The 15,341-nt window shown below is 45.8% G+C and overlaps 1 protein-coding gene across 8 annotated transcripts in view; it reads right to left on the bottom strand.

The window, feature by feature from the left end:
• Positions 1-15,341, bottom strand: part of TSPAN14 (tetraspanin 14) — a 59,181-nt gene that overhangs the window by 24,578 nt on the left and 19,262 nt on the right. For all 8 annotated transcript variants that reach the window (XM_084997445.1, XM_084997444.1, XM_001926602.7 and 5 more), the window contains one exon: positions 5,671-5,768. In XM_084997445.1, coding sequence (XP_084853571.1) covers positions 5,671-5,751 — 81 coding nt within the window. In that variant the 5' untranslated portion in view covers positions 5,752-5,768. The remainder of the gene's footprint in view (positions 1-5,670; positions 5,769-15,341) is intronic.

Here is a 15,341-nt window from a genome sequence, read left to right as displayed (position 1 = left end):
TCCCTGGTACTTACCATTCTGCCTTCTATCTCTGAACCTTACTGTAGGTGCTTCATTTAAATGGAATCATACAGGAGTTCCCGTCATGGCGCAGTGGTTAACGAATCCGACTAGGAACCATGAGGTTGCGGGTTCGGTCCCTGCCCTTGCTCAGTGGGTTAACAATCCGGCGTTGCCGTGAACTGTGGTGTAGGTTGCAGACGCGGCTCGGATCCCGCGTTGCTGTGGCTCTGGCGTAGGCCGGTGGCTACAGCTCCAATTTGACCCCTAGCCTGGGAACCTCCATATGCCGCGGGAGCGGCCCAAGAAATAGCAACAACAACAACAACAACAGCAACAAAAATAAATAAATAAGTGGAATCATACAGTATTTGTCCTTCTGTGTTTGGCTGATTACACTCAGCATAACATCCTCAAGATTCACCAATGCTGTAGTATTTGTAGGAATTTCCCTAAATCTTTTTTTTCTTAAATTTAGGGCCGCACCTGTGGCATATGTAAGTTCCCAGGCTAGGGGTCGAATCAGAGCTGCAGCTGGTGATCTATACCACAGCCATAGCAAAGCCAGATTTCAGCCACATCTGTGACCCACACTGCCCCTCACGGAAATGCTGGGTCCTTTAAACCCACTGAGTGAGGCTGGGGATCAAACCTGCAACCTGATGGATATTAGTTGGGCTCCTAAGCACTGAGCCACAGTGGCAACTCCCAATTTCCCTTATTTTAAAGGCTGAATAATATTCCATTGCATGTGGAGATCACACTTTGTTTATCCCTTCATGCTTTGGTACACAGCAGGGTTGCTCCTACTCCTTGGCTATTGTGAATAATGCTGCTATGAACAGGGTATGCAAACATTAATATCCCTGCAAGATCCTATTTTCAATTCTTCTAGTTATGTCCCCAGAAACAGAACTGCTGCATCTTATGGAAGTTCTATTTTTTAACTTTTTGAGGAACCACCATACTTTTCCCCATAGCAGCTGCACCATTTTACATTCTTACCAACAAAGCACAAAGATTTTAATTTCCCCACATCCCCACCCACATTTGTTATTTTTTGGTTTTTAATAATACTCATTCTAATGGGGAGAAGTGGTATCCCATTGAGGTTTTGATTTGCATTTCCCTGATTCAAAGTGAGATTTTTGCCCCAGAAACAGGTCTTAACACAACCAAGGAATGATTATAATTCTAAAAAAAAAAAAAGAAAAAAAGAAAAAAAGATAACAAGTGCTAATTTCCTCAAAATGCACATTGGCAGCATTTCCCTGCAATCTCTGTGATAAGAACCCCATGAAGCTCAGCCCCACACTCACTCAGGAAAATACACAGTCCAGAACAGACACAAACACCACAGGCATCCATGATTCTCATCCCAAGCAAATATTAAAGGTCCCTTGGAAAAAAATCTCAGCCCTGAAGTCAGAAAGATACAGCTTAATAAAAAAAAAAAAAAAAAAAAAAAAAAAAAAAAAAAGAGTGCTACAGGTATTCTCTATAAAGAATGTTAATGTGAAAATAAGTCTGGATGAGAAAACCTGCTAAATAAAACCTCCACTTGTTCCAACACCTAGAATTGGCCAGAGTCAACAGGTTGCTTCTGCATATTCAAACCTGCCTGCAGAGGTCTACAGATACATCTATAAATAGATATGTCTATCTATAACATAGATATAACATTATGTCTATGCCTTAATACTTCTGTTCCACTGCTCACTGTTAATGTATCAAAACCAAACAAATACTGGGAGTTCCCATGGCGGCTCAGCAGTAACAAATCCGACTAGTATCCCTGGCTCTGCTCAGTGTGTTAAGGATCCGGTGTTGCGTGAGCTGTGGTATAGGTCACAGAAGTAGCTCAGATCCCGCGTTGCTGTGGCTGTGGCGTAGGCCGGCAGCTATAGCTCCAATTCGACCCCTAGCCTGGGAACTTCCATGTGCTGTGAGTACAGCCCTAAAAAGACAAAAAAGTAAAAAATAAAGCCAAACAAATATTAAAAACTATCTGTGCAAAATAATCTATCTGTGCTTTGCTTCAAAATAATCCAAGGTCTGAAAGAAAAAAATAAAAAATAAAAACATCTAAATAGAAGCTAAAAAAAAAAAAAAACAACAAAAACAAAATAATCCAAAGTCAGGGGAGATGCAAATTAAATAAGATGGGCTGAGTTGGTAATTTTTGAAGTAGGTGATGGGTACATGGGGGGGGTGAGGGGTTCATTATATTATTCTATTTTTATATTTTCTCTATTTGAAAAAGAAAACCTGGAGTTCCCATTGTGGCTCAGTGGATTAAGAACCCGACTAGTATTCATGAGGATGTGGATTTGATCCCTGGCCTTTCTCAGTGGGTTAAAGGATCTGGTGTTGCAGCAAGCTGCAGCATAGGTGGCAGATGAGGCTCGGATCCTTCATTGCTGTGGCTGTGGTGTAGGCCAGCGCCTGTGGCTCTGATTTGACTCCTAGCCCAGGAACTTCCACATGCTGCCACTCGGCCCTAAAAAAGACCAAAGATAAAGAAAGAAAGAAAAAGAAAAAAGAAAACTTTTCTGAGGAGATAAGATCTTGGCATATCATTGCATACATTTTCAGCAACCTTACGAGGCAGGGAGCAAACAGATGAGAGCAGTGTTTTGCACAGCAAACATGGAGGCTTATCAAGGTGGCTCAGCTCTGGCGAGAGTCCAGACTAGCACCCAGATGGCCCCCACTGCACCATGCACCTCCCTGAGGGCTCTGTGTCCCAAGTCTTGGGCCTCACTCCACATTCCCAGCTCATGTGCACATGAAGACAGCAAATCACTGCCAAGAACCCAGCAGGGAGGGGCCGGGCAGCACACCTCCATCCCCTGCTACCCCATTTTCCCAACCAAGCTCTCATGCCTCGTTTTCCCGATTGTTCCTTTTTGTCCCTTCCTGTTCCGCCCCAGTACACACTAACTGAAAAATGATTAACTCTCAGCTATACACATTGTCAATTCTGCAAAACTCTGATAACACTGCAGCCCCCTTCCATCACCAAGCAGACTTGCTACAATTCTGGATTCATGAATTCTGCTATTTGAATTTGCTGCTGCAAACATATTATATCGGGCAAGTGAGTAAAGTTTCCTGAGAGCAAAGAATCTGTGCTGAAGAGGCTCTAAAGAAATGGAGATTATGAGGACCCTCAGCTACAGGAGCAGCAGGAGTTTCTCACTTCAGCTGCAAAAATCAGGAAAGTGAGAGGTTAGAGTACAAGGCTGAGCAAGCACAGCTGGCCAGATGTTGAGGAGTAGGACAGCTGGGTGGACAAGTGTGTAAAGTGCAAAACTGCCTGCCTAAGCCAGGTGGCCCTCAACTGTGTAGCTACCTGGGAATGGGGACTCTGGGTGGGGCCATAGGGCTCTTCCCCAGGCAGGGAGCCATGCAGGCCTGGGAAGCCACACATCTCAGATTTGGGGCAGCCAAAGTCCTTCCATTAGGATGAGCCCACAGGAACCATCTCAAATGTCCAGCACTGCCCTACTTCAGGGGCAGTGATGAGGTTGCTGGTGGGCACCGGAAAAATCCTGGGGTTAAAGCCAAGCCACTGAATCACACCCTCTTTCTCCAGAACAGAACTCCTGCCCCCGCCCCCCAAACCTGAGACATATCATCAGGAGGAGATGCTAGAAAAACAAGAGTGAAAAGCTAAGAAGTCTTGGTAAGTCTGTCACTCTGTCAAGAGTTCCAGTTCAAATAGGAAATACCAAAATTCACAGTAGAGGAAAACGTGGCATCATGACCACTCATCCAGTCCCTCCTCCTCCATCTACCCCCACCCAGACACCGGCTGAGGTCCCATACACAAGAAACGATGTTTGTATTAAATGAAGGTTTTAAAAGCCTCCATGCACAGTCATGTCGCCTTGCCCTCCCGCACAGAATCAATGCCTGCCTCTCCCTGGACCAATCCCGCTGACATGCTCTGATATCTCCCTTAACCCCTTGACCATCTCCAGCCAGCACCCAGTTTCACTGCTCTTCTATAAGGCAAGAGTCCTTGAAGGAACTGTCACAAGTCACTTCCCCACATCCTATTGGCTCCAGACAATTCCAGGTGGGTCTCCAGAAGCTCTGGTCACAACAACCTCCACCTGTCAAAGCCGATGCCAACTTTCTGTCTTCATCCCATTTCGCATACACACCCGAGGCAGAGCTGACTGCTCCTCTCTATGTGAAGGGCTTGCTCAACACAAAATCTCCTGGTCTTCCTTTTACCTTCCTTCAGGCCACCCTTTTGAGTGGGCTGTCCTCCTCAACCCCACCTCTAGCATGCCCACCTTAATATTCAGACCCCTTCTCTCTCAAGACACTCCCCTTTGATAATCTCGCCTGGTCTATCCCTTCCTCTGATGGTGGCCCCTTTCATCTTCAGGATGGCCACTGGTACAAGAAACAGACATTTCCGTGTGGCTGGCTAAGAGACCATTCAATCCCTTCTGCCCCAAATCCCATCTCAGAACCACCATCCATCCCTTCACTCTGCAAATACATTCTAAAGTCAGATCACAGCCACCCACTGGTGGCTCAGTGGGTTAAGGTTCTGGTGCTGTTTCTGCTGTGGCTCTGGTGGCTGCTGTGGAGCAGGTTCAATCCCTGGCCAGGGAACTTGTGCATGCCATGGATGTGGCAAAAAAAAAAAACAAAAAAAACAAAAACACTTCGCAAAGCTAAAATCAGATCACACCATCCAATTTATAACCATCAAGAGTTACTAAAAGAAGCAGAAAGTAATGCCAGCACTTACTGAACCAGTGTACATTCCTACACAGCAGGGCTTCTTTGTGCCTGCATCCTCACTTGTGTCCCCTCTGCTCAGTATTCACTCAGCTTCAGCCACATAGCCTTCCTTTTGTCTCTTACACATGCCAAGCTCATTCCTGCCTCAGGACCTTTGCACATGCTGCTCTCCAGACCTGGAGCTTTCTTCCCAAGGCCCCACTGGCTGTGTCTTCACCAGTACCCAGGTCTCAGCCCACTAGCCACCTCCTTGGAATGTGCTTCCCTGATCACCCTGGCAGCTTCTCCCTCCCCACTTTGAGGGTCAGTAGGCTAATAGCCCTTCTGGGTGAACACCAGCACCATAGGCAGGGTTTTACCCTTACCTCCCAGAGCCCAGGACAGGCCTGGCCCACAGTCCAGTGCACCCAAAGGACCCAGCTGCTGATGTCTCACTGGGGCATTCCTGGGGTGTGGGTGAAGGGAGACAGACATGCACCTGGTCCAGAAACCCCAAGCCTTCCTGAACACCCAAGGCTGGGGTGGGCCCTTTCATCTGGTCTTCAATCACCTTGGCCCTCCCTAATACAGGACTTAACATCTATTTTACAATTTAACAAAGTTTATTTTTTTGTTTGGCCATGCCTGGGGCATGTGAAAGCTCTGACACCAGGGATCAAACTTGCACCACCGCTGTAACCAGAGTCATAGCAGTGACAGTGTGAGATCCTTAACCCACTGAGCCAAAGAACTCCTAAACATCTGTTTTATAATTTACTTGTTACTGGTTCCATGAGGGCAGGACCCTGACCACCAACTCCTCCAGAACCTCACAGGGGCTTGGTAAATCAAAAGTATGTGAAGAACTGTCATTTACTAAACAAAGAACTGAGCCCGGGAACATGACCGCTCTCATTCACTCACCCAGAAGACGATGTTGTAGCTGAAAAGGAGGTACTTGTACCAGCAGCTGACCTCGGCGTTAGAGTATCTATAATAGTGCATCTTCTGAGAAGCAGGATCTGTGGAGAGAGGGGGGGAGGGGATGAGACAGCAGGTTCAGTTTCAAAACACTCCCTAAAACCTACACTCTAAGAAAAGAGCAAAGGCAAGATACATACATAAGCTCCAAAAGTCCCCAAATTGTCTCCTGTGTTCTTTTCCTGGTCCACACAGAGATTTACTATCAATGCCAACTATAGGTTAGACAAAAATCAGGTGAAGTCAGGAGTTCCCACTATGGCGCAACAGGATCGGAAGCATCTTGAGAGCACTGGGATGAAAGTTCTATCCCCGGCCTAGTACAGTGGGTTAAGGATCTGGCGTTGCCACAGCTGCAGCTCAGATCTGATCCCTGGCCTGGGAACTCCATGTGCTGTGGCGTAGCCAAAAAAGAAAAGAAAAATAAAATCAGGTGAAGTCAACTATAAACAACCAAGAGTAAAAAGGAGAATTTTTAAAAGAATGGAGAAAAGTCTTAAATATTAGGGCTTCAGCTGGGAACCTTCCCAGACATTTATTTCATCACTTCTCTATTAGGGACTGATTTCCCCACTTCATGATGGAGGAAACCGGGGTTCAAAAAGGTCGTGTGTCTTGCCCAAGGACAAGACAAAAACAACAGAGCCCAGGATCTGAACCAAGGAGGGGAAGGGTCCCAAAAGTTCACATTTTTTTCCAGGCATCACTACCTGGGGCAGAGCAGCCAGGAGCTGAGGGAACCAAACAAAGAAAAGAGAGCTTGACCACTGAGAGCCGAGTTTGGGAAGAAGGGATCAAAAGGCAGGTCTGTATATGATCTCACGCTCACCAGTCAGGAAGAGCCATATTTGTTCATCTAACATTTTCCGAGACAACCTCCCAAGCTCAGCCCTCAAGAGGTAAGGAAGGCAGAACACCCTGGCCAGGGGCAGAGAGATCCGTGAACCCATAGCAGCCAGTCTTCAGCTCACTCTCCTTCCCTGGCCTAACCTCCTACCCACCAGGACCACGTTGCTTTCACCCCCTGGGGCTGCACTAAAGCTTAATTATAGAACATTGAATTGCACAGGGTGAAGGGTAGGGCTGCTCTTTGTTATCTGTGTCCATCCCCCAAAGCCCACAAAAAAGGAGGGGAATGAACTTTGAGGGCCTGGCCCACCCTTACCACGTTCCTTTTAGAACCCCAAAGGTAACTCAGGGGGACCCTAACTCCTCCTCCACCCCCTGCTGCCAAACAGTGCCTGAATGATGGGGAAGGAGGGGAGGTGCCTCAAACTGACTCTGGGGGTGGCGAATGCTCACCCCAGCCCCCTATTTACCCGCCTCTCCCCAGGGTGAGGAGAAGAACAAGAAGTAACCCAGGGTCTAAGGCTAAAACAAACAAGGCTCCTCTAACTGTGAAGAGACAACCCAGCCACAACTGCCAGTAAGAGACCAGCTTCCACGCCTTGCTGGGGAGCAGCCACTGCAAAATCCCTTCCTGTGGGGTGGCCTGGCCACTGGTCTGTAATGTTCTGAGAAAGTGCTGCCAAGCAGGCACAGGAAAACCACATCCCCCTAGAAATGGGTGCTCTGAGTGCTCCAGCATCCTTCCCACAGAACAGAACCAACAGGCAGAGCCTGGACACCACCATCCGCTGGCCTCCCTCCGTCCAAGAGGGAGTGAAGAGTAGTTAAAGCCCTGCTGGGGGTGCCCGGCTTGCCTGGCCTCAAACCAGCAGCCTCCATCCCACCAGTACAACAGCACTTCCAAAAGACTCCCCTCTAGGAGTGTGTGTAAACACACCCCCAGGTAACACGGGTCAATACGGGATACAAGGATGCACAGGAGGCCTGGGCCCCCAGGGTGGCTGCAGGGAGAGGAACAGGAGCTCTCAGGCAGAGACTTCTTTCTTCAGCAACAGGCCCTAACCCTAAACAAGCATCTGCCTCTTGGGGCCTCAGCATTCACAACTAAAATGGGGCCTTAGTGACAACCCACAACAGGGAATGACCAAAAGGAAACACTTGAATCATCCATGTGTGTGGCACACTCAGATATGTCCCCTGCCACCCCTGCCACACACACCCAGAGCACGCACATGGCACTGCACCATTTTTGCTGGACCCAAACAAGCTTATGAGGTGTTGGGGTGGGATGTCTCAATGATACTTATTTCCCCATACCAACCCAAAGAAGAGGAAACTGGTGAAGGGAAACAATTTAGTCTTTCTTCACCCACTCGTTTATTCCTCCATGTTGGAAGAAAAGGCACTTAACTGACTCAGAGGTGGGGAAAGAGACTCCACCCCACACTTCACATAAGGAGCAGGGAAGAAAGGCTGCCTCTCACTCCTGACCTGCTCGCTTGATTCTGGGACCATGGTGGAAAAGCGGGTCCTAAACCTCAACATCGCCAGAAGATCCAGGTCTCCACTAGGCAAGTCCCAGGATTTAAATGGAAGGAAGTAATGGTTAGACCTGTTTGGAACCCAGGCTAAGCCACATCCTCCCACACAGGGCCTTGGGTTGGGGGAGGCGGGGTGGATGAAGCCAGTGCTGAGCATCTGAAGTCTGGCTCGGCAGCGTCAGAACCTCAGTGAGGGAGAAGACTGATGAGTGCTCCCAGCCACCAACCAGAAGTGTTACCCGCATTTACAAAGAACCCCAGATGAAGACGGGTGGTGCTGAAACTAAAACCAGATATGACCCAAAAGTCAACCAAAATGACTCCAGGGTGACTGTGGTCCCTGACTTCTCATCTTATTTGCTAACCCAAGTCATGTCAGAGGAAGGCGGAACTTAGCTCTCTACCAACTTAATGAAATCAATTAACACCAAGACCATTTGTCCTAAAAACATATACAAACTAAGAACTTTGTTTCCTAACAGATGGATAAACTTTGCACAGATACTAATGACCACCACACCTGAGAAGAATCTCCAAAAGCCTTTTTTTTTTTTGTTTTTTGCATACAAAACAACTATCAAAAAAAATTTTTTTTGGCCGCCCCTTCAGCATATGGAAGTTCCAAGGATCGATTCAAAGCTGCAGCTGAGACCTGAGCCACAGGCTGAGACCTATGCCACAGCTGCGACCTATGCCACGGCTGCAGCAATGCCAGCTCCTTAACCCACTGTGCCAGGCTGAAGACGGAACCTGTACCTCAGCAGTGACCGGAGCCGCCCAAGAGACAATGCCAGATCCTTGACCCACTGTACCACAGTAGGAACTCCTATCAAAAAATTAAATTCCAAATCCTCAACTGTCTCAACTCCCAAACATATTAAAACAGAATAAAACATACATGGCAAAAAGGAGGCATGTGTTTGTCAAACTTCTCAACGCAAGGGGGAAAGTCAGACTCATTTAAGTGTTGAGATAGCTGGTAAGCAATCTGAGATGAACTGAATAATACACTGAAGCCAATCTAAATATTAAAGGCTACATGTACACACACACACACACACACACACACACACACACACACACACACAAACAGGGTATTTGAGGCCTACATCAATCTTCCTTTCTTTTGAGCAAACAGGAAAAGACAATCCAGAGTACAAAAACATAAATAAAACAGAAAGTTTTAAAATTCTCATATTTAAAAATAACATTAGGGAGTTCCCATGTGGCACAGCAGGTTTAGGATCCGGCATTGTCATTGCAATGGCACCTGTTGTGGCACAGGTTCGATCCCTGGCATGGAAACTTCCACATGCCGCAGGGACAGCCAAAAAAGGGGAACTAAAATTAAGAAAGGAAACACAAATGATAAGCTACCTGCAACCGCAGTGATTATGGAAAAGGGTAAATACTATATACAACATATAACAATTCATATTTAATAAAACAAAAGACAGGAGTTCCCTTTGTGGCTCAGCAGTTAACAAACCCAACTAATATCCATGAGGATGCGGGTTCAATCCTGGGCCTTGCTCAGAGGGTTAAGGATCTGGCGTTGCCATGAGCTGTAGTGTAGGTTACAGACGCCGCTCAGATCCCACATTACCATGGCTGTGGGGTAGGTCAGCAGCTGTAGTGCTGATTCAACCCCTAGCCTGGGAACTTCCATATGCCACAAGTCCAGCCCTAAAAAAGCAAAAAATAAAAATAAAAAAATAAAACAAAAGACTATAGTTTTAGAGTTTTAAGCAAATGGACAAAGGATATGAGTATTATACTGAAATAGAAGAACAATATAATTAATAGATAGAAAAGTAATCAAAGTGACTGGAAATAAAACTTGAAAACAATCCACAAGTAGTAGTTTTTTTATTTTTTAATCCAACAAAATCACCCTCGCTATTGCTGGCAAGAGAGTAGTAAACTGTTAGTACCCTTTGGTAAACAATAGACATTCAAAAAAAAAAAAAAAAAAAATCAGATCCCCCAAACAAACAAACTCATGACTCAGAATTTGCTCCAGAAAGAAACCAAGAGAAGAAAAAGAACATGCATTAAGTATGAAATCTAAACATCCTGGCTTGTAATTATGAAACAGCTTGCAAGCATGTGGTTAAAGGTCAAAATGGAAGATAAAAGCATGAAAATGGTTATGTGGGGTAGTAGACTTATAAGCGATTTTCTAAAAATGGTTCCATTGTCCCCCATACCATTACCACTTTTGTACTAAAAATGTAAACTGAGGCCACTGCTGATGGAGAATGCTGGCCCCCACTGTAATGACTTTTGCAGACACTGTAAACAGGGCTTGTCTGCCTTGGGATTATATTAGCCTGTAAGATGGCTTCCTCCTCCCTCTCCAGCTTTTTTAAGTTAAAAAAAAGTATCACAGGAGTTCCCGTTGTGGCTCAGTGGTAATGAACCTAACTAGTATTTTGAGGACGGGGGTTTGATCCCTGGTCCTGCTCAGTGGGTTAAGGATCCGGTGTTGCCGTGAGCTACGGTATGGGTTGCAGACCTGGCTCAGATCCCCCTGGCTTTGGCTGTGGTGTAGGCTGGCAGCTCTAGCTCTGATTTGACCCCTAGCCTGGGAACTTCCAAATGCCGCAGGTACGTTCTCCCCCACTCCCCCACCCCCAAAAAAAGGTAGTACATGTTCAACTGTAAAATACCTGGACGATTCAGACCTGTGCAAAGGGAACCAGCAATGAGAAACCATTAACAACGGCTTTCAAATTTTTTACTGTGGCCCACAGCAAGAAGCATTTAACAAATCAGTCCAGTGCACACAAACGCACAGGCACATCTGAATTTCATGTACCAATACTTCACCTTATCACATGCCATGCAATCTAGATTTGCTGTTGTCTTTTTTTCTCTAAATTATCCCTGTGTATAATCTAAGAATCAATGACTATCAAAGCTGTATTGAGAAAAACAGCAGATCCTAGGCCCTAAAGCCAGACTGTTCCCTTTCAAGGGGCACTCTCAACTTCTAGCTGCTCTTGATGTTTACACCCAAATATCTCTGAGAAATTTCTTTATCTTTTTTATTTCTTTTCTTTTTTTTTTTTTTTTTTTTTTTTTTTTGTCTTTTTGCCATTTCTAGGGCTGCTCCTGAGGCATATGGAGGTTCCCAGGCTAGGGGTCCAATTGGAGCTATAGCCATCGGCCCATGCCAGAGCCACAGCAACTCAGAATCCGAGCCATGTCGGCAACCTACACCACAGCTCACAGCAATGCCCGATCCTCAACCCACGGAGCAAGACCAGGGATTGAACCCGCAACCTCATGGTTCCTAGTCGGATTCGTTAACCACTGAGCCAAAACGGGAACTCCAATCTTTTTTATTTGTTTTTGGAGCCACACCCACAGCATATGGAGGTTCCCAGGCTAGGGGTCCAATCGGAGCTACAGCTGCCGGCATACACCACAGCCACACCAACATCAGATCTGAGCTGCATCTGTGACCTACACCATAGCTCATGGCAACACCAGATCTTTAACCCACTGAGCGAGGCTAGGGATGGAACCTGCTACCTCATGGTTCCTAGTTGGATTCGTTTCCAATGTGCCACGATGGGAACTCCACTGAGAAATTTCTTTACGTAACATGCTTATATTACTACTCTCTGGTTCTTCAGTGTTAGGTGTTACCTCTTTACTTCCTGACCTGGAAGGCAAGGACATAATTCTCTTTAGTCCTGCACAAGCCACCTCTCCCCCCAAACTATCCCCTCACACTCCTTTTCCCCCATCTCCATCCCCAGGTAAAACTGAGGCATTGGCTGGAGTAATTTTCAGGGCTTACATTAAGGACCACGTGAGCTACCAGAGTGAGGCGCGTATTACTTTTCTTTTCCCATACAGCTTTTTGTTCTCTGGAGTTGGTAATTCTTTTCCTGTTTAATTTTCTACAAATTTATTAATATTCAACCTCAAATTCAATGCCAGTTTTCCAAATCGCCTCTCAATAAGTTCTTTCAACATCAGACATTCTATTTCTAGTTCTTCTTCCAGAAGAAACCTCTCCTGGAACCTTCTGAACTGCTTTCATCTGGACTGGTGCCCAGAAGTCCCTTCGCCTGGTTTGGAATATAGCCTACGAGAAAGCCAGTCTTTGTTCACCTTTGTGGAGAATATCTTCAGGGCAAAAGGAAAGTTTTTCAGATCCTGTACGTCTGAAAATATCTTTATTTTACCTTCATCCTCAAATAAAAGTCTGGCTGAGTATAGAATTCTACTATACTCCCATTGTGTGAGTTTCCATTGTGGCTCAGTGGAAGTGAACCTGACTAGTATCCATGAGGATGCGGGTTCAATCCCGGGCCTCGATCAATGGGTTAAAGATCCAGTGTTGCCGTGAGCTGTGGTGTAGGTCAGAGGCGGCTCGGATCTGGCATTGCTGTGGCTGTGGCCTAGGCCGATTCGACCTCTAGCCTGGGAACTTCCATATGCCACAGATGTGGCCATAAAAAGCAAAAAAAAAAAAAAAAAAAAGAATTCTAGGTTAGGATTCAATCCCACCACGTATGATGAAGGCATTGCTCTACCATCTTCCAGATTCCAGGGTACTGAGCATAGAGAAGGCTGAAACCACTCAGACTCCTGATCTTTGTATTTCACTTGTTTCTTTCTCTCCGTAAACTTGTAGGATGACCCCCTTTTCCCCAGCACACTGACGGACCTTTCAGGGTACTGGTCTATCTTGGCTCAACATTTTGATGAGTCAGTCCATCAAATACAGAAACCTATCTTCTTCTAGGAAATGATTTTCTTGATGATTTTCCCACCCTCATTTTTCTGTTCTTTCTGCAACTCCTACTAATGGATAACCTTGGTTGATTCTTTAAATTTCTTACATCTTCTGCTCCATTATCCACCTCTTCATCTCTCTTATCTATATTCTGGAAGACTCCTATAACTTTAAAGTTCCAATTATTCTAATATTCTAGTACTTCTGATATTTTTGTTCTGCCCTTACTCTTTTTAAATTTTTTTTTTTTGTCTTTTTAGAGCCACGCCCATAGCATATGGGAGTTTCCAGGCTAGGGGCTGAATCAGAGCTGCAGCTGTGAGCCTATGCCACAGCCACAGAAACACCAGATCCTTAACCCACTGAGCGAGACCAGGAACCAAATCTGAATCTTCTTGGATACTAGTTAGGTTCTCAACCTGCTGAGCCACAACAGGAACTCCCTCTTTTAAACTTTCAATGTTTTGTTTTCTAAATATTCTTTTTGTATAGAATCCTATTCAGATTTCATAGATATAATACTTCTTATTTCTGAGAAAAAGGTTTAATATTCTCTCTAAATAGAGTATTTCTTTCAGAGTTCCCGTTGTGGCTCAGTGGAAACACATCTGACTAGTATCCATGAGGATGCAGATTTGATCCCTGGCCACTCCCAGTGGGATAAGGATTTGGTGTTGCCGTGAGCTGTAGTGTAGGTCACAGATGCAGCTAGGATCCTGAGTTGCTGTGGCTGTGGTGTAGGCCAGCAGCTGCAACTCCAATTTGACTCCTAGCCTGGGAACCGTCATATGTCATGGGTGCGGCCCTCAAAAGACAAATAATAATAATAACAAAGTAGAGTATTTCTTTCAAGCTGCCTTTCTCCCCATTTGTTTCGCTTTCTTCCATGTTAGGCACTGTCTTCAGATACTAGCAATCCTCGGTGATCCTCATGACTAAGAGTAAATGCCTAGAGACTGACTGGAAGCACTGAGTCCTTGGGCAAGTGACTTTCAGTGTGGGGTGATCTGGCTGGGCCATCTGCTAGGAAATTCCTGTTGTCAGCATCTTGAGTTCTTTCCTCTTAGACCAGTCAGGTTCCCTGGTGAGGTATCTTTTAATCGCCTGCCTGGAAGGTAAAGTGTTTGGTTTGTCTAGAAGCCAAGTGGGATAGAAGGCTGGGGGATGAAGATGGTCTTCATAGGAACCTCTAAGAATACCTGGAGTCTCCCAGGCCCTTGGTTTTTCCTTCAGCAGAAGGAATCTCCATTGTCCAGCTAAAGAGGAAAGGCAGTCACCAACCACCACAAAGGAAAAGGCTCTAACGACATCAACTGCTTTCAAGCAATTTTTTTTGAAAAAAATTTTTTTGGCCGCCCCCGTGGCATATGGAAGTTTCTGGACCAGGGTTGAATCTGAGCCACAATGCCAGATCCTTAACCCTCTGTGCCACAGTGGGAGCTCCCTCAAACAATTCTGATATTTAGCTATCTCTAGTGCTCCTCCCTCCCAACACTCCCCTCAAATAATAATATGGAATGACACCAACTCCTACATTTTAAACTAGGTCACTCACCCATCTATTCTTGGTATGCAAATCTTTTCTTGCTATTGTTCCTTTCCTATTCTCCCTGTCCTCACAGGTTGATTCCTTTTTAAAATTCCCTTTTTATTGAGCAAAGTGAAAAAAATACAAAGTATATTTTATAACCACAAAAAAGAAAGGACAAATGAGATTTTGCAGATGTAATTGAGATGACTAATCAATTTACCTCAAAAAAAGGGAAACTATCTGAGTGGGTCCAATGTTAATTACATGAGCCCTTAAAAGCAGAACTTTCTCCCAGGTGAGGGCAGAAGTAGTCAGAGATGCCAAGCATGAGAAGGATATAATGCACTGTTGCTGGATCTGAGATAGAGGACCAAATGCAAAGACCAGAGAGGGCTCCAGGAGTTAAGGGTGGCCCTGGCTGACGGTTAGTAAGGAAACAGAACCTCAGTCCTCCAACAGCAAGGAAGTGGACTCTGCCCCAGAACCTCCAGAAAGGAAAGCAGCCCTGCCAACCCCTTGATTTGGGCCTCGCGAAACCCCTAAGCAAAGAACCCAGTTGAATTATGCTGTACCTGGACAACAACATCCACCCATATCCTGAGCTCGAACCCAGGTTATCCTGCTGGCTCGTCTCCCTCTCATTCTCCAGACTCAACTATTCACTGAGACTCAACCTTTCTGCCTGGGCTTTGAGGCCCCCAGTATTGGTACCTGACCACAGGCCCATCCCAGAGAAGGGCAATCATATTTCCAATGGAGTTGGGGCCCTGCTATTCCTCCAACTGGCACACCTTAGGTCCTGGACTTTCCAGGTCACCAGAGCCCACTGGGTACTGGCCAAAGGAACAGGTAGGCCCAAGGGGGAAGAAGTATAGGCGGGGACAGGTAACTATCAAGGGAAAAGGGTTCCAGTATGAGAGATGATTGCAAAGGCAGG

Source organism: Sus scrofa, chromosome 14 (assembly GCF_054392235.1).
Source record: "Sus scrofa isolate SSC_HxYL_T2T_F1_AM1 chromosome 14, Sscrofa_HxYL_maternal_Yorkshire_Landrace_v2.0, whole genome shotgun sequence".
NCBI classification, from domain to species: domain Eukaryota; kingdom Metazoa; phylum Chordata; class Mammalia; order Artiodactyla; family Suidae; genus Sus; species Sus scrofa.
Note: the sequence above shows the minus strand (reverse complement) of the source record. Positions and strands in the feature narration are given on the sequence as shown.